General features: G+C 49.6%; 1 protein-coding gene across 1 annotated transcript in view; it reads left to right on the forward strand.

Annotated features, from left to right (window-relative positions):
* Positions 1-25,554, forward strand: part of PTPN5 (protein tyrosine phosphatase non-receptor type 5) — a 61,940-nt gene that overhangs the window by 24,304 nt on the left and 12,082 nt on the right. The window contains exons 4-8 of the mRNA XM_050755399.1: positions 21,371-21,564; positions 22,140-22,247; positions 22,494-22,577; positions 23,060-23,301; positions 24,767-24,956. Of these exons, the coding sequence (XP_050611356.1) occupies positions 21,371-21,564; positions 22,140-22,247; positions 22,494-22,577; positions 23,060-23,301; positions 24,767-24,956 (818 nt within the window). The remainder of the gene's footprint in view (positions 1-21,370; positions 21,565-22,139; positions 22,248-22,493; positions 22,578-23,059; positions 23,302-24,766; positions 24,957-25,554) is intronic.

Raw genomic sequence — 25,554 nt, forward strand, 5'->3', positions numbered from 1 at the left:
CCACACTTGCAGGGAGCCAGGCCATTGCAGCCACCATGGAGACATTACCAAGGCACTCTTGTCCACAGGGTGGCAGCTTGTCCCAGTTGTAGCCCCATGACCCACGCCATGATAAATAGCCTCAGAAGGAAGAAAAAGAAGGTGGGGGGGAGAGTTTCACATTTTTAAATAAGTTTTTATTGTTCTTTTCCTTCGTATAACAAAAGGTTAACTGTCAAAATATTAGAAAATAAATACAAATAGAAAAAAGAAAAATCACCATAATCCTGTAACACAGCATGTATTTTTATATCTCTCCTTCCAAACATTTTGTTAGAAGACACGTCTTTTGGGCCGGGCACAGTGGCTCACACCTGTAATCCCAGTACTTTGGGAGGCCGAGGCGGGCGGATCACAAGGTCAGGAGATCAAGACCATCCTGGCTAACACGGTGAAACCCTGTCTGTGCTAAAAATACAAAAAAATTAGCCGAGCGTGGTGGCGGGCACCTGTAGTCACAGCTACTTGGGAGGCTGAGGCGGGAGAATGGCGTGAACCCGGGAGGCGGAGCTTGCAGTGAGCCAAGATCACGCCACTGCACTCCAGCCTGGGCAACAGGGCGTTACTCCATCCAGAAAAAAAAAAAAAGAAGAGGAAAAGTCTTTTGAACTCTTAACTTTGAAATCCCAAACCTGTAGCTTGTCAGAGACCTCATGATTGGCAAGGAACCTTAGAATGGAGTCTTCATGTGACACTCTTTAAGACAGACACTGGAAACAATCAGGTATGAGTCTAAAGCGATGACTCTTCAAAATAAGTGGTATTTTATTCACACCACACACTCAGTGCCCCCGGCTCCTGAGGAAGCCCTTTGGTGCAGTTCATACCTTAACCAGTAGGGGGTGCCATTGCTCAAAACACTTCAGACAGCCTGTTGAGATAGTCTACGACGGACGCCATCTGTCTTGAAGAGGAGAATTCTCTGAAAAGATGTGAGAACTGCCTGAATATCTGAATGGCTGTCTTGTGGAAGGAGCAGCAGATCTATTCTGTGTATCTTAGGATGATGTAAGCCCAAGGCATTGAAATCAAAGACAGGCTTGTTGGCCCATAGACACAGAACTCTCTGTCCAGTCATAGAACTCGATAATTCCAGAAGGAGAAATGAGTGTTCTGTCACAGGAGGCATTCAAGTACTGGATAGATAGACAGTGGAGAGGAAATTTCCACAATGGGTGGGAGGTCCAGATGACATCAGAAGTTCCCTTCAACTATTAAACGGTTCTGTGATTCAGATATGAGTCATAGAATTCGGAGATGACGCTACAATCAGGGATGGCCCCACTGGCTAGAAGAAATCTGCAGAAAATAGGACAGGATGAGCAGGAGTTCAGAGAGTAGCACGGTGTGGAGGACGAAAGAGCATGGGGTTTGACGTTTGAGTCTGCCTGTTCTGCTTCAGGCTGTGTGTTTATGCACGAGTCACTTAACCTTGCTGGAGCTCCAGTCCCTCAACTGTGAATAGAAACAATAGCAATATGAATATTTATCCTCACAAGGGTCCTGGGGGAATAAATAAATTTTACCAGTCAGTCATTCACTCAAGTATTTATGAGCACCTGCTGGGTCTCAGGTTCTGTAATAGGTGCTAGAGATATAGTGGTAAATAAAACAGACATAGTCCCTTCCCTAAGGAAAGTTCATGGACAAGTTTGGCTCTGAGCTTCTTCTGCAAAATGGGATGAAGCCACAGCAGAAAGGCTTGCAGTAATAAGCATAATATGTTAATCCCAATGTTCTCTCCCTTTTCTCCCCGAAAACCAGCAACCAGTGTAGAATACAAGAGTATTGGTCATGTAATATCCTAGGAAATCAGTGTCATTTGCTACCCCCATCTTACAGATGAGAGGACTAAGGCCCAGGGAGCTTAGGCAGTCCGTTCAAGGTCACTTAGCTGGTAGAGGGAGGATTCACTCCAGGCAGTCTCTCTCAGTAGCCCATGTCCTCACCACTACCTTGTTCTGCCTCTGTTGTCCCCATGGAACTACTGTCATCTTCTGGCAACCTGTGGACTGAGGCAGAAAGAGTTAAGGTGTGTTTGTGCCAGATAGGAGTTTGGAGGAGATAGACAGTGTCACTGTGCCTGTCCCCATCTGTGTCCTTCCTCTGGGAAGTCCTGCTTGCAGAGGCCGAGCAAGTTGTGTGACCCTCTAGACTCCCATGATGCTGTCCTCATAGGGGATTGCAGTAATTATTTGCCGCCTCCACGGGGCCATGAGCTCTCTGAAGGCAAGCGCCTCTCTGTTTCATCTCTGCATCCTCCATGTCCAGCATGTATTCCCTCATTTCTTCATTCTGTCACTACTGATTGAGCACCTACGTGTGCTAGACACTGTTGTAAGCATTAGAGATTAAATAGAAATCCAAACTGAAAAAATGGCCCACCCTCCCAGGACAGGATTATGTGCTGGTCAAGAGCATGGTCATGATCATGGACAAGCTACTGAATCCTTTTGGGCCTCCCATTCACAGTATAGCAAGAACGATATTCACCGCTGTGTCGAGTTGTTAGAGGATTCAGTAAATTAACAAAGTTTAGCACAGTGCCTGGCATGTAGCAAATGCTGTACAGACATTTGCTATTAAGGCAAAAATAGACAACAAATAAGTAAGTCATGCCACATAGTTTGGCTAATAGTGGTAAGTGCTGTGAAGACAATTAAAGCCATGAAGAGAGGGATGGGAAAAAACTGGGGGATGGTTTGGCACTGTGAATAGGGTAAATTCATATTGTGAATTTGTGGAATTCTACTCTACACCACAGCCTGGTGTAGAGTAAACTTCCACAAATGTTTGCAAAGGACACTGACCTGTACTGCAACTTGGACATAAAAGGAAATGGGGGTTTGTAGGCCAAGGGAGTTGGAGTGTTAGGCCTTTAAAAGGAGCCCATGAGCACTACAGGCAATTGCATAATGATGGTATAAAAATCCAGCCCTCAAGAACTGTCTCCCCTCCTGGCTGTCTTGCCCAGAGGTGAGGCAGAGTGAGGGCCAGCCATGCCTAGTGGCTCATTCGTTCCCACACCCACCTCCGGATAGGGGCAACATGGCCAACATTCCCAGCCACCGTGGTCATCCAGATCTGAGCCAACACGGGGCAGGTCATACAGTTCCCTCAGAGCTTTCTGGTGTGGAAACATCCTCAGCATCACCAACACCCCCTGGCACCCCCTGCTACCCCCTGCCACAATGCCCAGGGCCAGGCATGCTGCCTCACAGCCCCTGAGACACCTCACAGTGTGCTCGCACCCTCGTGTTTGTGCTCACTTGTCACAGCCGCATGCTCCCCGATGCACATGCATGTACCCACGCAGTCACCCAGACACGTGGCCTCCCTCTGTCTCACACAGCCCTGCAGGGGCGGACGCACACCTCCAGGCTCACACATCTGCATGCTTTCCTCTTGCACACTCACCTCTCTCAGCTCCATCCCTCCATCCTGCGGCTTCCACTCTGCATGCTTCCTGGAGATGTGCTTGCTCTCTCGTTCCCTCCTTAGGTGTCTTTCTCTCTCTCCCACAACTGTACCCCTTCTTCACACACACTCAAAAATGACTAGGCAGACTCCTTTTCTCCCTCTCCATTCTCTATCCTCTTCCCAGGCTCTCAGTCATGCCCAGCTCCCAGGTACTGTGGGGGCACTGAGTGTCTACCCCACTGCCTTCTGCACCCCCATGCACATACACATGCATATGCATGTGTTTTTCTCCTCCCTCGTGCACACACCCTTTTTCATGTGGTCACCCTCCTTTTCTCTTTCACTCTTCCTTTCTTGCTCACTTCGTTTGCTCATAGTCACCCAAACACTTTGGTGCATTCAAACTCACACTCTCCCTTCTTCTATGTGTAGGTGTTCACATTTGCAAGACACCAGGCGGTACTGCTAATGCTGGGGCCTCCACTCCTTCCCCAACCAGCACCAGTACAGGCCTAGCCCAGTATAGTCCTAGCTCCCAGCAGTTGCCACGGAGGTACAAGGTAGAAGGAGATAGATAAAGCAACAGTGGGTGCCAGTGGGGGTCAGCACATGGAATACAGCAATATCTCCAGGCATTGCTCTCAGCATCTTCATCATGCAGACTCGTGGGCAGGCCTGCAGGGACCAAGGTCAGACTACCAATAAAGACCCTCACAGTATACCACCCCTGCTCAGTCCTGCACTGCAAAGGCCGTCGCTTGCATGCATGCATGTGGGCAGGCCAGTCTGTATGTCCAAGCTTGGTCCACACTCCACCCTAATAGCTACCCCTTGGCCACCCCTCCAACCTGAAGATGCATAAGCAGGAGACTGTCTACCCTCACAGGGATGTACCTGAGCAAGAGACCCGTGCAGGCTTCAAGCCATTTGGGCAGGAAATCCTGAAGTCCTAGTAGTTAGAGTATAGCCTGGAAAGGGGAACATGGATTCCAGCTGGTAAGAGACTCTAGCTGAGTATATATCCTGAGCCCTGTGGACTTCTCTGCTTATGGGGAGTGACATGGACAGAAGAGACGGGGCCCAGGGCCCAGGTCTAAGGACAACACTGCTCTTGGAAACAGAGTACTCCTGGAGCCTTTCTGCGGGCGGCTGGCGGGAGCCGTGACAATCCCTACCAACCTGAGATTTCAGTGTGTCATGATTAGCTGGCTTTATGCATGGTCATGAGTATGCTGAAGGCCTGAGTAGGCCATTGCACCTTTGGTAGGAACAGCTGGCCTCTTGGGCTGGTGATTCTGAGACCTACTCTCCACCTTAGATCCTGATGTCTTGCAACCTGTCCCCAGTCCAGCCCTAGGCACTCTGCTCTGTATCATTGTGGGTATTCAGTGGACCCTCCCTTCAGGCCGAGGACAAGGTCTAGGTCTCAGCAAGAAGCCACTGCCCATCCCGAGTGCCAGTTTTTAAAGTAAAGGAGTTGGAGGCCTGAATCAAGGAAAGCTTTGTCACCCTAATCCTGCAGCACCTATCTCTGACCAGCAGGAAGGAACAAGTCATAGCGTGCATAGCCTTCCTACCATGCCACAGATGAGGTCTTGCACCAGTAGCCAACAAGGCCAGTTGAAAAGGCAGCCTGATTCTTTTATCCACTCAAATTTATTGAGCACCTACTCCATGTTCCATGCTTGCCAGACACTAGTGATACAGTGACAAGACAGACAGGGTCCCTGCTCCTAAAGAGTGTAGGGTGCCATGGAAGGGTACAGCCATTATGCAACCCTATCTTGGTGGGTCAGGGAAGGCTTCCTCTAAGAAGTGACCTAGAACATGAATAGGGTCTTGGTTCATGTCTTCAGGAACCTGCTGTGTCAAGCATTTTAAGGAGCGGGTTTACCTCATAATGGGCCTCATCCCTGATCAGCTAGCCCGTTTTCACAAAGCCCCCCAGAGTGGTGCTTAGTACTGGTTCAAGCTGGTCTGTGAGCAGGTGCAGGAGCCCAAATGGACAAACTTCAAGAAGATGGACCTGGTTGTAGTAGTACTAAGATATCACCGGTAGCTGTCAACACTCAGTGGTAGAGGTTCTGTTGATTTTTATTTCTTTGTTGAATTGATGGTTCTGTTTTCATTCAAGACTTTAAATGCATTTAGAGATATTTATTGTCATTGATAGTACAATGAGTTTTTTACTTGAGTCTTCAGAATGGATAAAGTAAAATGAAACACCATTTGGATGTGCTAAGAACACTAATTGGGCAGTATTCTGTAACAGTGCCATTGTATTGAGAAAGGAAGTACCATCCCAGATGCCCACTGGTCAGCAAAAGTGAGGCTAACTATTCTCAGACACCAGGATGGAGCCCATCTAGTTAGGCCTTGGGGTGCTATGGCCAGGCAGACAGACCTGGGTTCAAATCCCGGCTCTACTGTTGACCAACAGCATGATCTGAGGTGAATTATCTAACTGCTGTGAGTTCCAAATTCCTCACTCTAAAATAAGGGTAGTAATATGATGAGATCTTCACAGAGATTTTGTGAGGATTAAATGAGTTCATGGACGTAAAGTGCTTATTACACAGTGCTGTATAAATGGTAGCTAATAGTGACGGTGATGATTGTTCCAGGATATGGAATGTGAACAGAAAAAAACCTTTGCATCAGGCCGGGCGCGGTGGCTCAAGCCTGTAATCCCAGCACTTTGGGAGGCCGAGACGGGCGGATCACGAGGTCAGGAGATCGAGACCATCCTGGCTAACACAGTGAAACCCCGTCTCTACTAAAAAAAAAAAAAAAATACAAAAAACTAGCCGGGCGAGGTGGCGGACGCCTGTAGTCCCAGCTACTTGGGAGGCTGAGGCAGGAGAATGGCTTAAACCCGGGAGGCAGAGCTTGCAGTGAGCTGAGATCCGGCCACTGCACTCTAGCCTGGGTGACAGAGCCAGACTCCGTCTCAAAAAAAAAAAAAAAAACCTTTGCATCTTTGTGTTCCTGTGCCCAGGGCTTGGGCCTCAGGTCCAGGCCAGTTCTACAGCAGTGGAGTGGGGTAGTGTAGCCGGTGGTCCTTCTTGACTCCCCATCGCAGGTCTGAGACCTCACTGAACCAGCACAGCCACAGGCCAGGAGTGCTTTCTGCTTGCATAGTCAAGGGGCCAGGGTTGGTGGGGAGAATGATCCTCCATTTTCCTTCACCAGGGTAGAAACAGTTCTCATATTCTAGGGAGTTGCCTGGATGTATGATGACACTTAAAGACAGTCTTTGCAACTGAAAGAAGGAATGCATCTGGTCCAGTCCCCTGCATCTTCAAAGGTTGATGCCAAAGCCCTTTTAGACAAATGAGCATCCATCATACTCCTAAGATATGCAGTGACAGATGCCATTACCTTTCTCTTTGGTCTGGCTCAGGGACAAATCACCCCAGCTCTCAGAAAGTTCTTTATATCTGGGGGAAAACAAAAAACAAAAAACAAAAAAAACTCATCCTTCCATTTAAGCTCATTTCTTCATTTCAGATCTCAGCATCTGTTTTGGTTGTCTATTGCTGCCTGACTATCTCAAAACGTAGTGGCTTGAAACAACCACCATTTTATTTGCTCATGACTTGGAGGGTCATGCAGGGTTTAGATGGGTGGTTCTTCCATTCCATGTGGCATCAGCTGGGGTCACTCATTCAGCTGTACACACCTCGTTCTGTGCTGGGATAGAATGTCCGAGAAAGTTTTTATCATACATCTGGCACCTCAGTGCTCCTACCTTGGGCTTCCTCACAGCATGATGGTCTCGTGGTAGTTGGACTTCTTATGTGATTATCCAGAAGGAGCACTCTAAGAGGGGCAAAAAAAAAAAAGAAGGCCCAGCTCCAGAAGTTACACAGGGTCACTTCACTACATTTTGTTGATCAAAGCCAGTCACAGGGTCAGCCTAGATCCAGGGGATGGGAAGTAAATGCCACCTCTGGATAGGAGGAGTGCAGAGAGTCTGTGGCCATCCTTCATCCACCTGAACTTCCTCTTTATAAGCTTTCACATCCCTCCTAACACTAACTTCTTCCGCTCCTAAAGCTTCCTACCCTCGGCCTTCATCTCATGTCTCATTCTTTTCCCCAACCTTGCATTATGTGAGCTACTGACCCTTTGTTGCTTAAATCTTTGGCTCTTTTGCTCTTCTCTTTTCTTTGGCTCTCCTCCCTGCCACTTCAAAGAGCACAACTGTGTGCAGTCCCACCCCTAACATCTGTAAGGCTGTATATGTTATGTCTGGATAGCTGTTTGGAAGCAAGCTGATAAGCTTTGAAAGGAAATATGTTGTCCTTCCACCCTGACAAATACTCATTTGTAAGGAGTTTAAAAGCCTGGTTCAAATGGAGAATTCTGAGTTCTGCACCAAAATATGGGGTCTAGGGAAAGCCAGTCTCCAGTCCACCCCAGCTCTGTCCAGCACCATAAGGACACTCATGAGCACTTGGGTAGATGGGTACCCCAGCCCACACATCTGAGCTCCAAACACACCTCCTGCAAACAGTCACCTTAGCCAGTTCTAGGAATACACACAGCATGGTGTACTCTCATAAAGCAGTCAGTAAAGAGGGCCACCAGGTCCAGGAATCAGGCTGAGGACCGTTTGACCAGGGAATCTTGTTGGGGGGGGTGGGTGCGGAGTGTGAATATGTGGCCTTACAGGAGGAATGTCCCTTTGGTTCCCTGGACTCCTAACCTGTGAGGAGGAGCATACCTGGTGGCGGATTGGAGCAGGGCCCTTCAAAGCGTGAGATCAGGATGAGGGACATTTTTGTAAGGACAGTGCTGAGTGTGTCTGCCCTTGTATTGGGCATTGCCTTTCACTGATGGACTTGGACGAGCCCCTGTATTGCTCCATCTGTCTCATGAGGCATTTCCACTGTGAAATGAGAAGCAATTTTTTTCATGGGAGTTATAAGAATTCAGTGAGACAATGGATGTGAATGGGGTTTGTAAACCATAAAGTCTTATTCACAGCTCATTTTTTTATGGTTTCTTATTGTTGGATTCAGAAGCCCTGGATGTGAATGAATTTGGACTCTGCCCCTTTTGAGCTTGGATCTTGCTTGAATCACTTTACATCTCTAAACTTTGGAATTTCACACACACACATATGAAAATGATGCATGGGACAGGTGGGGATGTTTATTAGGACCTTGGTGCTATTTTTAATTCCAAGTGATTAAAACCTGAAGGATGGGCTGGGTGCAGTGGCTCAGTAATCCCAGCATTTTGGGAGGCTGAGATGGGTGGGTCACATGAGGTCAGGAGTTCAAGACCAGCCTGGCCAACATGGTGAAACCCTGTCTCTACTAAAAATACAAAAACTAGCTAGGCATGGTGGCTTGTGTCTGTAATCCCAGCTACTCAGGAGGCTGAGGCACAAGAATTGCTTGAACCCGGGAAGCAGAGGTTGCAGTGAGCAGAGATCATGCCACTGCACTCCAGCCTGGGTGACAGAGTGAGAATCTGTCTCACACACACACACACAAAAAGTGAAGGATGTAAGGTACCAGGAAGAGTTGCCAGCAAAGAGGAAACAAGGCTGTCTGAACCAGACATAAGCCAGATGTCAGCTGGGGTAATGTTGCCTTTTAAAATACAGATGAGAAGCCTGCCCAGAATTTCCCATTGCACACCATTCTCCTAAATAAGACAAGGCTTTGCATAGAGCATCCCTCTTCTGAGGACCAGTCACTAGCCTGCCCCCTCTCAGCCCTATTTGGGTTGTGCCTGACATGACTATTAGATATTGAAAAAGATCATCTTTTTTTTTTTTTTCACTTTTTTTGATACAGAGTCCCACTCTGTCGCCCAGGCTGGAGTGCAGTGGTGCGATCTTGGCTCACTGCAACCTCCGCCTCCTGGGTTCAAGCAATTCTCCTGCCTCAGCCTCCCAAGTAGCTGGGATTACAGGCACACACCACCATGCATGGCTAGTTTTTATATTTTAGGAGAATATAAAAATATAGTTTTTATATTCACCACGTTGGCCAGGCTGGTCTCGAACTCCTGACCTTGTGATCTGCCCGCTTCGGCCTCCCAAAGTGCTGGGATTACAGGCATGAGCCACCGCGTCTGGCCCAAAAAAGACCATCTTTTTTCCCACATCCCTGTTGAACATCACCTAGCTTGAGACAAACCTTTATCAATCACAAGCAAGACCATTTGGAATTGTGCGTTAGTCCTCTACCCAGCCCAGTGCCACCCTCTGCCAGTCTTGAGTAGCTTCCCAGTGGGTCCTGGTATCCAGCAGCAGGGCAACCCCCAGCCTCTTAGGCCTGTCTCTCCTCAATGGGAATGCAGCCTGCTATGAAAGTCCGTATTACCTGAGGGAGGGATAAAACCGCTTACATTAGTTATATTTTGCTACATAACAAATTACCCCTAAAACTTTGCAATTCAAAACAAATAAAAACATTTCTTATCCCCCACAGTTTCTAAGTTAGGAAACCAGGAATGACTTAGCCACATGGTCTAAGTCAATCTGGCCTGATCTCTCACAACATCTCAAGATGTTGACCAGGGCTGCAATAATCCCAAAACTCGACTGTGGCTGAAGAATCCACTTCTAAGCTCACTCACAGGTGATTGGCAGACTCCAGTTCCTTGCAGCCTCTGGGCCAGAGGTCTCAGTACCTCACCATACAGGCCACTCCACAGGCTGCCTCAGCGGCCACACTGCAGGGCAGCTGGTTCCCCACAGAGTGAGTTATCCAAGAGAAGGCACACGAGGGAGCAAGAGTTGTGTCCAAGATGGAAGTCACAGTCTCTTAGGACCTAATCCTGGAAGTGACATGCCTTCACTTCTGCTGTGTGCTATTGGTCACGAAGACTCACTCTGGTACCACGTAGGAGGGACTGCACGTGGATGTGAAGAGCAGGAGGCAGGGTTCACTGAGGGCCACCTTGGAGGCTGTCTGCCATATTACTTAAAAGTTGACTCCCTGTAGGCTGGGCACAGTGGCTCACGCCTGTAATCCCAGCACTTTGGAAGGCCGAGGCTGGCGGATCACGAGGTCAGGAGATCGAGACCATCCTGGCTAACATGGTGAAACCCCATCTCTACTAAAAAATACAAAAAAATTAGCCAGGCGTGGTGGCGGGCGCCTGTAGTCCCAGCTACTTGGGAGGCTGAGGCAGGAGAATGGCGTGAACCTGGGAGGCAGAGCTTGCAGTGAGCCGCACTCCAGCCTGGGTGACAGAGTGAGACTCTGTCTTTTTTTAAAAAAAAAAAAAAAAGAAAGATTGAATCCTTGTAATCGAAAGGGGCATAGTCTCAGGATATGCCTACGTACAAAACGATGCACAAGGTAAAAGTGCACCCACAACAAGAGAAAAATACATCAAAAGGAAACCAACGCCTTTCTCAATGAGGCAAGAGTATGGATGACTTGGTTTTTCTTTATGCTTTTATTGTAGGGGCAGGTCTTCATATTTTCTAAAATCATTAAGGAAAAATGATTGGCCACTCCAAAATAGTAACTAATCCTTGCCAAGCAAGAGTGATAGCTGATGAGAGAGGGGGCCCTCTCAGTTGAGTCACCACCCTCTGGGTTGATTGGTTCAGCTTGGCAGGTGGAAACCTGGGGATGACCCAACCCCAGGGATCTTAATGGGGCTGGTTATTCTTGGAGACAGCCACCAAGACATAGAATTCCCCTCTCCCTGTAGAAAGTCAAGAAAATGACTCAGCGGTCATGTTGGTGAACCAGCTCAGAGGAGAGGAGATCCAGGGGTCTCCCTGACAGTTGGCTCTGCTGCAGCTCAGTCCATGAGTCTTTCTCCCTTCAGAGGTGTTGATTCCCAAACAGCCAGGATTTCTCTCTCTCCAGCTCTCCCAGTTCCAGGATGCAGACAGGATGAAGGGCCCTCAATTTCTGTTCATTGTTTCCCCCATTGGACCTTGGCTCAACTTCCAACTCAGTGGTTTTTGGATTTACTCGGAGAGGAAAAGGTGGTTCTCAAGAGTTTCTAGAGCATTATCCATCATACTCCTCAGTGCATGGTCCTGTTATCTCCAGTGGGCCATAGAGGCTCTCTCTTTAGTTTTATTCACTTATTTACTTTTATGTCCCACTGCTGTACCCCCTCTCTCTGTAGTTAATGGGTTTAATATGTATTTTTTGTTGCTATGTGCCCTTGCAGAATGGGTGATGTTTTTTGTGTCTGTATTTTTAATTGTGCATATTGTACTGTTAAATCTCATTCTTTTTACTCAACACTGTGTTTCTAAGTTACCCCACGGTGCCATGGTACTCTGATCCTTTGCTCCTGAGGGCTGCACAGCACTCCCCAACATGTCCCTGAACACTTGGCCCACCAGCTCCCCAGCCAGGGGCTTTCAGATGTCTGTACTCCCCAGCCCCCACCACAGGTAGCGCAAGAGAGAACATTGGCTTACATGCTCCCTTGGGGACTGTGTGAGGATTTCCTTGACATTTACATCCTAGAGCAGAACCACCAGTTTCCAGACTTTTCTGCTTCCCATACTGGTTCCAACAGAGGATCTGGAAGAAGCCAGACCAGAGAAAACCAGGAGGTGTGGGTAGAGTCTGGGGAGGTAAGCAGGGGCCAGAGCATGGTGGTCCTTTGTTAGCCATGGCAAGGGCAAATATTTTCGTCTTTATCCTAAGAATAAAGGGAAGCCATTGAATTAAACTAAAGCAGAGGTTCAGATTTATTTTTAAGTAACAGTGGATCTTTAGAGATAGAAGGACCCTGAAAGACTCCTAGTCGCACTCTTTGAATTTACAGGACACTTGGAAGGCCCCCTGAGGTAGTGAGATAGATGCCGAAGATCACACAGCCAGAGAGTCCAGGCCCCCTGACACCTTGGGAACGTGGTGTGAGCCTCCCAGGTTGCAAAGACCATCTGATGGTGGCAGCCTCTGGAGGCTTGGGATTTGTCCTGGGGGCACCCTGGGCTGAAGAGTTCACGTCCTGTCACCTGGACTTTCCTAGACCTCTGAGGGCATTTAACAGGACCCTTCAAAGAGCCCCAAGCCAGGACCCAGCCTTCCACTGCCATGGGGCCTCAAGCCGTAGACCTTCCAGATATCCACAGGCAATCCCTGTTGAACTTCATGTGCTAGCTTAATGAGACAACTGAACTCTAGAGGCTTAAAGATGAGCATGGCAGTCCTGGTTTTGCCTCTTATTCTCTGGATCTCATCAGTTTTCTCATCTTTGAAATGAGAGGATGGAGCAAGATGCTCTCTTAAGTCTGTTCCTTCCTCCCCAAGCATTTGTGCTTAAGTGTCAGGCACTGGAGACCTCTGGTATCTCACCGCCCCAGGGCCTCTGCTGTCAGCTCTTTTAGTTCTCAGCATGGGCAGCTGCTGGGGGAAGCAACACCCTCAGAGTTTCATTGACCCTTTTCACCCTCGTACTTGTGGGCCTCCATGCCAAAGAGGCACAAAGAACTGAGCCTTTGTTTGCAGCAACAAAGCTGTTTGCAATTTCAGATAGAACCATTTTATTATATCCCATCCAAAGAGGACTTGAGTTGTTTTGTTTTGAAAGCTTGTTAGCATTCTGGACTTAATTAGCTGGCAGAGACAAAGCTCCTCCACCCCCAGTCCATGCCCACTCCATCCACCGACCCCAGTTGCCAATCAGCAGCTTCAAAGCCCCTGCCCACCTCCAGGTGGGGCACCCATTGTACTCCCGAGGGGCTCACCTGGCAGATGAAAGGGAAATCCTTACTGCTACCTCTCCCTCACGCTCCCCTTTCCCCATAATCTCTAGATTCTGGCTACCATTTATTGAGTATTCACCATGTGCCAGGCAGCAGGCTAAGCATTTTGCATGCTTTAATTCATGGCATCCTCTGAGTCCTATGAGGCAAGTTTGTTTTTTAAGACGGAGTTTCACTCTTGTCGCCCAGGCTGGAGTGCAGTGGCACACTCTCTGGCTCCCAGGTTCAAATGATTCTCCTGCCTCAGCCTCCTGAGTAGCTGGGACTACAGATGCACACCACCATGCCTGACTAATTTTTGTATTTTTAGTGGAGTCGGGGTTTTACCATCGAACTCCTGACCTCATGCAATCTGCCTGCCTCGACCTCCCAAAGTCCTGGGATTACAGGGTGAGCCACCATGCCCGGTGACTACATGGACTCTTCTAACCTAGCCTTACAGTCCTATAACATCACTTCTGCCACCTTCACTCCATCAGGGCAATCAGCCAGAGAGGGGACATAGATGCCACCTGTTGATGGGAGAAATGGTGAAGAATTACGGACGTATTTTAAGACCACCGCAGGAGTTAAGTTACAGAGAGGTTAAACAACTGGCCTAAGTCATATGTAGCTGATAAGTGGTGAGCACCCATGTTTTAGTCCAGAATCTTCTTATGTCACAATTTGATTCCTTTTCCCACCCCCATCCTGCCTGCCTGGAGAGTGTGGAGATGAACAAGACTTGGGCCCTTCCTTCAGCCAGCTTACCATCCGAGATGGACTTGCTGCTGGCCCAAGCCCTTATCTTCCTACTTCCTCCTGTGGATCTCTTGGTCGTGTTGCTCACTGATCAGCAGGACTAACAGGGTGGAGGGGTTGCAGAGAGCCAGTACAAATTCCCAGAACTCCAAATCCACCACCTGTTTGTGTTTGCCTTTGCTGGGAGAAGCTAGAAATTTTTTCCACCAGGACTTCTCTCACTAGGAGTCCTATTGGTCAGTGTCGAGGTTGAAACATAGAACATCTTGCAGGCAGGAGATAATCTTAGTGAAGGGCCAGGCATAGAACCGGTGCTTGGTTAGTGTTTGCCGTGTTTCAGGGACTCTGCTCTTCAGCACCGTATACTCTAACACCTACTTTGCCTGCTACACACCTGCAAAAGGTAGCAGAAAATAGGGAGCCACCTTCAGCCTCTCCCAGTGAGTACAGAGACCACAGCAGTGCCCAGTGAGACCAGGCTCTTCCTCTCAGAGCCCACGGGAATGCTGAGGGTGTGATATTGCAATGGCAGAAGTGGCTGATTGGGCCTGTTCCTTCTAGACTCTTCCACCACTCTGCCCTTCTCAGTTCCTCTAGCAGTACCTCCTTTGATTCTGGACCTATCCAAGCAAAACTTCAAAATAGGCCTGGTAGGCAAACTTGCTCCACCCATTCCCCTTGTGGGTTTCCCGACCTTTCTGTGGAATAAAAGAAAAGTCATAGACTGTGGAGACCCACGAACCTGGGTTCAAGTCCCAGTTTTGTCGCCACTTGGCTCTGTGATCCCAGGCAAGTCACTTAACCTCTCTGTGCCTCAGTGGCTCCCCATGCAAGACATAGGCAGTCATGTGAACCTGCAGCTCAGTTGTGAGTATTGAACAGCATAAGACTGACAATGTGCCTGGCTCCAAACTGGCAAGATAGGAGGATAAAGGAGGGCAAATCCTCCCTGTAGATTCATCTCTTCATAGGGGAGAGCTGTTGGGAAATTGCCCAAGGTCACCCCTACCACTCCTATATCCACCTCCATCCCCACAATGAGATAGGAGCAACAATCCTATGAACAAGAAGTCAATGTCTACTGGTGGCATTTTGGACACAGCGACAGGCCATGGAGCCCAGCATCATCACCCAGATGGTTGAGGGGTGGGAGTGCTGGAGACTTGTTAACAGTGATGTGGTGTGGGAGGCAGAATGCCTAGTCCTAGGCATGGGGAGTTAGTCTCATCTCGTGTGTGGCTAATAGCATGGGCTCTGGAAGCAGACTGCCTGGGTTCTAGTCTTAGTTTCTACCCATTTATTAGCAGACCTCGGCCAAGTAACTTAACGTCTCTGTGCCTCAGTTTCCTCATGTGTAAAATGGAGGTAAGAGCAGTGCCTACCTTTTGGGATTGTTGTGAGGATTGAATGTGTTAATATATGTAAAGCACTTGGAGCAGCACCCAGCACACAGTAAGTCTTCAACATTCAGGCTCTGCCCTTGGCTGGCTGTGGACCTTGGGCAAGCCACTTCCCCTCTCTGGGCCTGTTTCTCCATCTGAGAAATTAATGGGCTGAACCAGATATCCCTCAGGGCCCACCAGGCTCCGACAGCCGGTAGTTCATGAAGTCCGGGCAGGTCTGAGTGTCATGTTCTTTTGGGTAGGGCTCCCTGTGGCTGCTGGCCACATTGGGAAGGGAAGAAAAGCTAACTGGGACAGAGCTTCCTTTCTCACGTAAACAGGAACAGGCTGAGCCAGCCTTCCACTCCAGTTCCGGTGGGCTGGCAGCCTGAGAGCTCAAAGAATGAGTCACTGACAGGAGCAGCCACAGTTCTGGAGCTCAGGCGGCACCAGCTCCAGGGCACAGAGTAGCTGCAGAGTTCAGTGGTGGGATTTGGGAGCCGGGTGACAAAAGAGGGATCATAATGTTTCCCTGTCCCTATGTGAAATCCGAAGGCCATTTGCCTGCATGCCTTACCCAGGATCCTACAGCTTTGGCCTGGGATACTGAGCTTTGCCTTCCAGGCTTGTTTCCTTCCCTCCTTACCACATGTATACTTTGAGGATCCATCAGCTGGGGACCAGGCACAAAATCCGCACCGTGGCCCCCATGCAGCTGATCAAGGTTCAAGGTTCTGCCCTGCACCCCTACCCCCACCCCAGACACAGGACCTCCCTGCCTTGCTGCAGTGACTCTTTACTGAGAAGCGGCATGGCAAAATGGAAACGTCACTTGATACTGGAGAGCCCTGGGTTTGAATCTCAGGTCTGCACTTACTTGGGCAAAACACTTAACCTCTCTAAGCCTTGATTTTTCTTGCCTGGAAAATCCCATCATCCTGTGCAAGAGGTGAGCCCATGAGGAGCCCGATGTTAAATCACTCGTCAGCGAGCTGCCTCTGAGTCAGGGTTTCATGCGTGGCAAAGCAGCTACCTCGCTGTGAACTATTGAAAAGCCAGCCCTTGACACAAGCAGCCGCCTCTCACTGACAAAACAGGGCTGATGATGATCATGTCTACCTCATAGGGCTGTCGAAAGAAGCAAATGCAATTGCGTGTGCAGAGGCACTTTGGGAACTGCGGAGAGCCAGCCCAGTGAGGTGGTATTATTCCCAGAACAAGATAGTGAGTGAAGGAGAGGGCAGGGAAAGGATAAGAGCTGACATCATCTCTAGGAGCAGAACAGAGTCCAAAAAAACAAACAGGCCTAGGACCACAGCGGTCCGCGCAAGTGGGGGCTTTTTCCTTCACTGCTGTATCCCCAGAGCCTAGCCGAGTGCTTGACAAAGTAGGCACCCAGTAAATACTTTTCTGAATTGCATGACATTGAATCTTCGTGTTCCCAGTGCTTGACGTATATCGGTGCTCAGTAAATGTGTGTTGGACTCATGCACAAATCGGCAGAGACTAAAACCAGAGTGGCAGGCTCCTAGCCCAGTTCTCCATCTTTGAAACTAACACCAATTTCCATCACAGACACCCACTGCCCACCCCTGAGATCAGGGGCTCTTAACCTGAGGTCCATGCATCTCCCCAAAAATTAACTTGTAGAATATAGTGTGTGTTTGAAACATATCTTGCTGAATTTAAAAAAAGTCAGATTTCTACCCAGAAAAATACTAAATAAACTCTGCTCTGAAAGATGTACATCTACCAGGTGCCTCGTAAATAGCCATCAGTTGGATGTATCTGGTCCCCAGGGCTGCCAGGTGACCAGTAGTCTTAAAAAAATTGTAAGCCTCCCACTCTCTGAGATCCACATCTAGGGCCCTGTGAGCCTGCAATTTTTCCTACCACCTCCATAATGTGCAAGGCAGTTAACCTATCTTTCATATGCAAAAGTGATGATCACACATTATCCCGGGGACCTGCCTCCGGAGTGGCTGTTCTGCTGCTGGGTGGGTCTCGCAGAGCCACGCATACTCTGTCAATCTCTTACATCCCAGCGTATGCATTTAGATGTGACAGGTGGGAGTCAAGGCCTGAAACTTGAGAATCCTAACTAGGCTTCATGATATCAACTCAGAACTTTGATCTTTTTGAAAAAAATATTTTTCTCACTACAAATACGTGTGTGCATGTGTCTGTGTATGTATGCACACACATACATATTTATTAGAGGAAATGTAGGATATGTAAATAAAATCACCTCTAATTTCACCCTACCCCCAAAGAACCGGTGTTAATACCTGGCTTTAGTCTTCCCATTTACTGTGTACAACATTTATTAAGCATTTACTGTGTGCCAAGAGTTCACTGTTCCATGCTGTATGATCTCTAACTCATGTAACCTCTAATCTCACATCAGGTATTTGCTATCTTTTTACAGACATGTTTATACTTTCTTAATTTTTAAGGCCAGTGAGATTATACTGTTTTGTAACCTTGCCTTTCTTAGTCCATACCATCAGATTTCTTTTACCATGTTATCAAATATTCATCAGCAGAGTCATTTATAATGGCTGCATGATGTTTTATTGCAGACAAATTCCATGCTTCTCAGACTGGGGTGCATGTACCCCTGAGGGCAAAGCCACAGGATAAATGTCACAGATCTTCCTGAAGCAAAATTTGTGATTCAGAGCTTTAGGAGAGGGAAATAAAACACATTATTTTCAAATCAAAACGAGTACAAATATATCGTAGTGTAGAATGCAGAACACCCATATGTCTTAATACAGGCCAGATGCGATGGCTCACACCTGTAATCCCAGCACTTTGGGAGGCTTAGGCAGGCAGATCACCTGAGGTCAGGCGTTCAAGACCAGCCTGGCCCACATGGTGAAACCCCATCTCTATTAAAATTACAAAAATTAGCCAGGTGCAGTGGCTCGTGCCTGTAGTTCTAGCTACTTGGGAGGCTGAGTCAGGAGAATCGCTTGAACCCAGGAGGTGGAAGTTGCAGTGAGCTGAGATCACGCCACTGCACTCCAGCCTGGGTGACAGAGCAAGACTCTTGTCTCAAAAAAAAAAAAAAAAAAAATGCAGCCAAGTCCAAGATCATGTTATTCCCCATAGTTCCATATTCCCTCTCCTCTGAGGTTTGCAGAAACATCTAAGAAGCGCTGAATTCTAGTTCAAGCCCTTGTTTTTACAGATAAGGAAACTGAGTCCCAGGGAGAAGAAGGGCTTGCCCAAGGTCCAAGTATGTGCTCTGCAGAACCAAGGCACAGAAGCCAGGTAACCCCTGGGTCTGTCCCTTTCCACCATTCCATATTTGGCATCACCTGTCAACTGTGTGTGGGCAGAGACCTTGCCCCTTGAGAAATCAACCCCCTGCTTATCAATAGTAGCAACTCTTGCCTTCCCACGTGATCCTTCTTTTAGCAGCAGCTTTTCCTTTTTCACCTTGCTCCCAGAATCTGAGCTGACAGCTGAGGTGGTCAGGAACTATAACCTCCATGGACAAAGGTAGATGCCCTCCCATGACCCTCTTAGGCTCCATTGGCACTTAGATTAATTGCTTAATGCACTATATTGTAAACATGTCTTTACTGGTCTGTTTTAGCCATGAGACTGGAGACTTTTGAAGGCAAGAATTATGTGTTAGCATTATAATCTGCCATCTATTGGGTTCTTACTAAATGCTGAACACTGTGCTAGGTGTTTCATCTGTAGTATCTAAAATATTTAAAACAGCTGCCGGGCGCAGTGGCTCACGCCTGTAATCCCAGCACTTTGGGAGGCCAAGGTGGGTGGATCACCTGAGGTCAGGTGTTCAAGACCAGTCTGGCCAACATGGTGAAACCCTGTCTCTACTAAAAATACAAAAATTAGACAGGCGTGGTGGTGTAATCCCAGCTACTCAGGAGGCTGAGGCAGAATTGTTTGAACCCAGGAGGTGGAGTTTGCAGTAAGCTGAGATCACGCCATTGCCCTCCAGCCTGGGTGACCGAGTAAGACTCCGTCTCTCAAAAAATAAATAAATAAATAAATAAATAAATTATATATATATATACACACACACACACACACACAGAGCTTTTCAAAGTATGTATTATCTCCATTTATCAGGCAAAAAAACTGAGTAAAAGAGTGTCATTTGCCCATCATCATTCACTCATTTAGTAAGCATTGATTGTAGCCTTACACACCAGGACTTATGCTACATGCTGTAGACATCAGGATGAACAAAGCTGATACCACTCTGCCCTCATGGAACTTCTTGGTGGGTAGAGGAAGATGATATTCAAAAATTATTTTACAACCCATAGCAAATGTAATGTAGCCTGAAGCCTATCGGACTGCCCTGGATTGAAGCCACCCTCTACCCTTACCAGCTAGGCGACCTTGGGCAGCTCTGTTAACCTCTCTGCACCTCATCTTCCTCTTCTGTAAAATGGGGATAATAGTAGTAGCAGCTCCATAGGGGTGCTGTGAAGAATAAAGAAATTAACCCATGTGAAGCACACAAAGAAGGGCCCCTGCACGTTCCAGGCATATTGCTGCTGCTGCTGCTGCTGCTGCTGATGATGATGATGATATGAAGGAGAGGCGTGGGGTGCTCGTATGTGATACAGCAGGACCTACTTCAGGGGACGTCTGATTGAGGTCTGCAAGATGAATAGGTGTTATCTTGGCAAAGTGTGTGGGTGGTAGGGGAGGGGAGCAGGGTTTTGGAGGGATGTTCCAGGCAAAGGGAATAGCATGTCAAAGCATAGGGGGCGGGTTTACCTGAGGAACTGCAAGGAGTGCAGCTGAAAGGGGTCAGGCTGGGAAGTGGGAACCTGTGCTACAAACATAGCCCCAGGACCGGGTTCCCTGCACCACAGTCTTGATCCAGGCCATGGGAGATGCTCAGTAAATGTTTGTCAAGTGAGCGAGCAGCTCATGGACAAACAGCTGTGTTGGGCCTACATGGTTCTGTTGTCACCCAAGTCCATTGTCCCATATACAGCATGATATGTAGACAGCCCCTTCCCAGCTGTCAAACTGTATACATCCATGTTTTGGTCCCTCTCTTCTTGACAGTAAACTAAATCCTGTGAGTTTGGGTGCAGACCTCCAATATCTGGGACTCACTGAGGTGACCGCAGCTAGAATCCCCATGCTGTAGTCAGGGGCTCAGATCTAAGCCAATGGTTTTCAGACTCTTTAGTAGTAGAAGTCTGCCTTGAAATAATCTTAGCGGAAATCCAGTATATGGTACAGGGACAGGCAGAGCGTCTGCCCTTGAGCGGACATAGGGCCTCAGCCCCTGTGCACCTGAGAAAACACTAGGGCTCTGTAAAGCACAGTTAGAAAAACTAGGGTTGAACCCAAACCCCATCTTCCAGGCGGGGAAACTTAAGACCCAGAGAGGGAGTGACTCTCCGGAGTCAATAGGGACAGACCCAGAACTGGCCCGAGACATCTGGTATCAATTCTGCTACACCAAGGTTTTCCTGCACTTCGCCCTAACCGCCCCCAGCCCCTCTCAGTGTGCAGGGAGTCTTGAGATGGGGTGGGGGCATGTGGCTGTGGTCTTGTCAAGAGTCCGGCCTCCAGCCCCAGTCGGGGCATGGCCCACATGAGACAAAAATCCACCAGGCAGGCGTGGGTGGGTTGCTCAGGGTCATGGCCTGGTTATGCCGTGCCTTTTTTTTTTTTTTTTTTTTTTTTTTTTTCCTGCTGCTGCTGCTTTTTTAATTGAGTTTGAGGTGGTTGTTTTTTGTTTCCTTAAGAAATGGAAAAGAATGAAGCTACGTAAATACAACTATATTAACTCCCTGAAAAACCTCCTGCCATTTTAACTCTGTTACTGGAGAAATAAAAGAGAAATAATTTGTCCACCCACACTTAGCTCTTTCTGACGAAGGTAGGTGAATATTGCTTTGCTAATCGAGGGTGACTGCTGGAAGTGGAGCCACGCTGACTGATCCCAGATTGAGAGGCAGCCACAGCCACCCCAAAAGGAACGGCCCGCCCTGGGGTGGCAGAGCCCTGCCTGTGGACAGGGCCAGAGTCATCGGCCCGCATGGCTCATCTTCCACAGGTCTCCCCCAGCCGATAGTGATGGAGGCCCTGGACGAGGCCGAAGGGCTCCAGGACTCGCAGAGAGAGATGCCGCCACCCGCTCCTCCCTCGCCGCCCTCAGATCCAGCTCAGAAGCCACCGCCTCGAGGTGCCGGGAGCCACTCCCTCACTGTCAGGAGCAGCTTGTGCCTGTTTGCTGCCTCACAGTTCCTGGTAAGGATGGCACAGGCCTCACCGGGGCCTGGAGAGAGGTGGGCGGAGGGCCAGCCTCCCGCTTCCTCCCCACATGGCCCCCTGGAAGGCAGGAGGATGAGCGGCCTCCCTGGTGTTCCTCAGGAGCTCCAAGCCCTCAAGGATGGGATGAGGGGAAGGCTGGAATTCTGAGCTACCGCATCAGCAGCTGAGACCTCACACCCTGCCTCCCTAACCTAAGAATCCGGAACACGGGGCCTCCCCGACCCCTGACCTCCCAGCCCTGCAGGGTTCTCCTGAGAACTCCTGTCTGTGGAGGCCTTTCTGGGAGACTTCCCTTTTGATGTACATATTTGTGAGGTCCTCTCTGGAAAGGGCTTTCTCTTGGTTCCCTTCAGTCAGCTTTTCTCCAAGGAGAGTCCTGAGGCCTCCCCTGGGCACACAGCAGCGGGGCCCTGCTCTCAGCTGCCCAGGCTGGACCTTAGAGGTTCAGGAGCCTCCATGCAGGGCCAGGTTGAGGCTGCAGGTGAGCTCTGCTGGGGGAGCATGGGGGAAGGGGGCTGGCTCCATACTTAGCCTGCTCCCCTGTGCCCCAGCTTGCCTGCGGGGTGCTCTGGTTCTGCGGCTATGGCCACGTCTGGGCACAGAACGCCACAAACCTCGTCTCCTCTTTGCTGACGCTCCTGAAACAGCTGGGACCCACGGTGAGTAAGCTTTGGGGAGTCCTGGGGTAGCAGGGATCTGTTGGGGGCCTCTAGTCCCACCATCCCCAACCTCCGGATGGGCCTTCTCTGAGTTCAGGAGATACTTCCAAGCCCCTGAAGTTCTTCTGCCTGCTCCCCACCCCAGACCTGGGGCGCGATTTTCAGAGTCTTGGTTTTGTCATCATTGCAAGAGCTGAGAACTCTGCCCCCACCACCACCCTGACCTGTTTATCTGATGTTCCCCAGGCCTGGCTTGACTCTGGGACCTGGGGAGTCCCCAGTCTGCTGCTGGTCTCTCTGTCCATGGGCCTGGTCCTCGTTACCACGCTGGTAAGGTGCCTCCTGAACCCAGCCTCAAGGCTGTCCTCCTCTGACCTTGAGGCCCGGATTTCTACCAGCTCCCATCTGACCTACAGGCTGGACGTTCTGGGTGGGGCAAGGAGGGATGCCTATCTGTTTGCACAAGTGTGCCAGCCTGGGGCTAGAACCTCCTCCTTTCTGAAAATTGGTTTGCAGTGATCTGGGCTAAGGAAAAGGGGTGAGACGGGGAGAAGGCTGGTGTAGGAGCTCTGAAGCCCCACTGAGAAGGCCTGAACCAAGAAACAGAGCTGGGAGAGGGAGGGGTGGGGAGGGAGAGTGGGCATGGAGCCTCCCATTGAGGCCGGGGCAGTGCCTTGTGGACAACTCCCAGGAGAGCAGGGCTGCTCGAGACACACTGAGGGAGTGCAGGGGTGCCAATCCCATTTGCGCTCCAGGAACACGGCGGGCAGCCAGCATGGTCCCAGATCCGTGATGCTGTATACCCCAACCAGGTGTGGCACCTCCTGAGGACACCCCCAGAGCCACCCACCTCACTGCCCCCTGAGGACAGGCGCCAGTCAGTGAGCCGCCAGCCCTCCTTCACCTACTCTGAGTGGATGGAGGAGAAAGTTGAGGATGACTTCCTGGACCTGGACCCGGTGCCCGAGACTCCTGTGTTTGATTGTGTGATGGACATCAAGCCTGAGGCCGACCCCGCCTCGCTCACCGTCAAGTCCATGGGTCTGCAGGAGAGGTGGGAGGGGTGGAGGAGGGGTGGGCTCCACGGGCCCTCGAGCTCTTAGCTCCTGATCAGAAGAGTGGATACCTGACTCTGACCCCTGGTGCCCAGGGCAGAGCTGGCCTCATAGCTTAGCCAGTGTAGACACGTGTTCTCCAGGTCATTCATAGAGAACAAAGCGCCCCAAAATGAATGCTGAGAAATACTGTTACTGCACACGCACACATAGGTGTACACATGTTCACACACACTCTCCCATGCTCAAGTAAGTTTGGGTGGTTTTCTTTGCTGCAGGACTTGTCAGAGCCTTTAACATGTTGTGTTCATTGGAAATCAGCAAGGGGGCAGTATGTGGCATTTCCCAAAGTCACTTGACCACAGAACTCTATTTTTTTTAACTTTTATTTTGGATTGAGGGGGTACACGTGCAGTGTTGTTACCTGAGCATATTGCATGATGCCGAGGTTTGGGGTACAAATGCTCCCATCACCCAGGTACTGAGCATAGTACCCAGCAGTTAGTTTTCCACCCCTTGCCCGCCTCTCTCCCTCCCTCCTCTAGTAGTCCCCAGTTTCTATTATTGCCGTCTTTATGTCCCTGAGTACCCAGTTAGAACCCTGTTTTTATAGGGTGGCTCATAGTGTTCCACAGAGCACACTCTGAGAAGTGTAGACACCGTCTTTTCAGAGTCTAGGTGGATAAGCCAGATCGCACCACATTTGAGTTACCCATGTAATGTCATGGAACGAACACTGAGTGTGGAGTCAGGAAACCTAGCTTTTTGTTTCAGCTCTGCCACCCCCTTACTGGGAAAGCCTGGACAACTCTTGGCCCTTCATGGGGACTCAGTTTCCCCTTCTGTGTAATGAGGTCCCATCCTGTCCTGTGGTCTGAGACACTGAGTGTAGTAGAGTTTGCCCATTGTAGACATCCTTGCGGCCACCTTGCTCCTGGGACTCCCTCCTTCCTGACAGCTGAGGGTCCTGGCCTCTCCTGGACAATATGTCCTTGACTCACCAGCAGCCTCATCCCAGGACTGCTGGGCCCAGGCCTGCAGTGGGGAGGGTCTGGAGCCATCCTCTCGGGCCCAAGCCCTGCTTCTGTGCTTCAGGCAGGTGTCCCCTCTCTGAGCTTCCTGGGGACCACAGGGCAGAACTGCCTCCAGCGGTGATGGAGGAGAGTCCGGGGTAAGGCCATGTTGGGTTAGCTTTGGATGGAACTTTTAGAACAGGAGCTCCAAACCCCCACTAAGTTAACATCTCCACTGCAGGAGGTAGGAGATAGGGAGTCAGGCCGATGCCTCGGGGCTGAGATTCATGCTGCTTTGACAGGGGGTTTTGTCACACTCCCACTCCTCTTCCTTGATCCCACCCTGTTCCCAGCTGATCTCTCCCTCCCTCGTTTTCCCAGCCCTGAAGACCCCAGCTCATGCCCGCCCCTGTGCCTCTGAGACTCACACTCCCTTTCCTGGTCTTTCCAGGAGGGGCTCCAATGTCTCGCTGACCCTGGACATGTGCACTCCGGGCTGCAACGAGGAGGGCTTTGGCTACCTCATGTCCCCACGTGAGGAGTCCGCCCGCGAGTACCTGCTCAGCGCCTCCCGTGTCCTCCAAGCAGAAGAGCTTCACGAAAAGGCCCTGGACCCTTTCCTGCTGCAGGCAGAATTCTTTGTGAGTTCCCTTGAGCCGGCTGCCCCACTGTGTGCAGACCCATGTCAACCATCCACCTACCCAGGTGGTGGAGCGTGGTGCCTGGAACTCGGCATCTGCCGTAGATTAGTACCACTTTATCATCAGCTCTCCCACCGTCTTGGGCAAGCTGCTTTCCCTCTGAGCTTCAGTTTCCTCATCTGGAAAATGGGGATGAAAATAATAGGATTGTTCAAAGGTTAGAGAGACTAGGAACATGTGCAGAGCACCCAGCCAGGTGATGGAGGTACAGTGACAAGGCGAAGTCTTTATTGCCCAGTGCTGTGCTTTGAAAGCCACAGAGAACCTTCGCTTCTAACTCTTCTGTTTTTCCACCTTCCTCCTGCCAAGCATTGTTCTTCTGCCTTTGAAATCTCTCTAGTCGCCTCCCCTCCTTATCATCCCTGGGGCCCTAGCTTAGGTCCTAATCACCTCCACCCTGGCTTTTGCAGCTGCCTCCTATTGGACTTTGAGGGGCTCGATAAATGGCACCCCTGTCTACCTGCCTGAGTGCTCAGCCATTAAGAGCTAAGGCATAGGAGATCACAGTATCACCTTTGTTGTCAATAAAATACAGGTT

The sequence above is a fragment of the Macaca thibetana genome, chromosome 14 (genome assembly GCF_024542745.1).
Source record: "Macaca thibetana thibetana isolate TM-01 chromosome 14, ASM2454274v1, whole genome shotgun sequence".
Lineage (NCBI taxonomy): Eukaryota > Metazoa > Chordata > Mammalia > Primates > Cercopithecidae > Macaca > Macaca thibetana.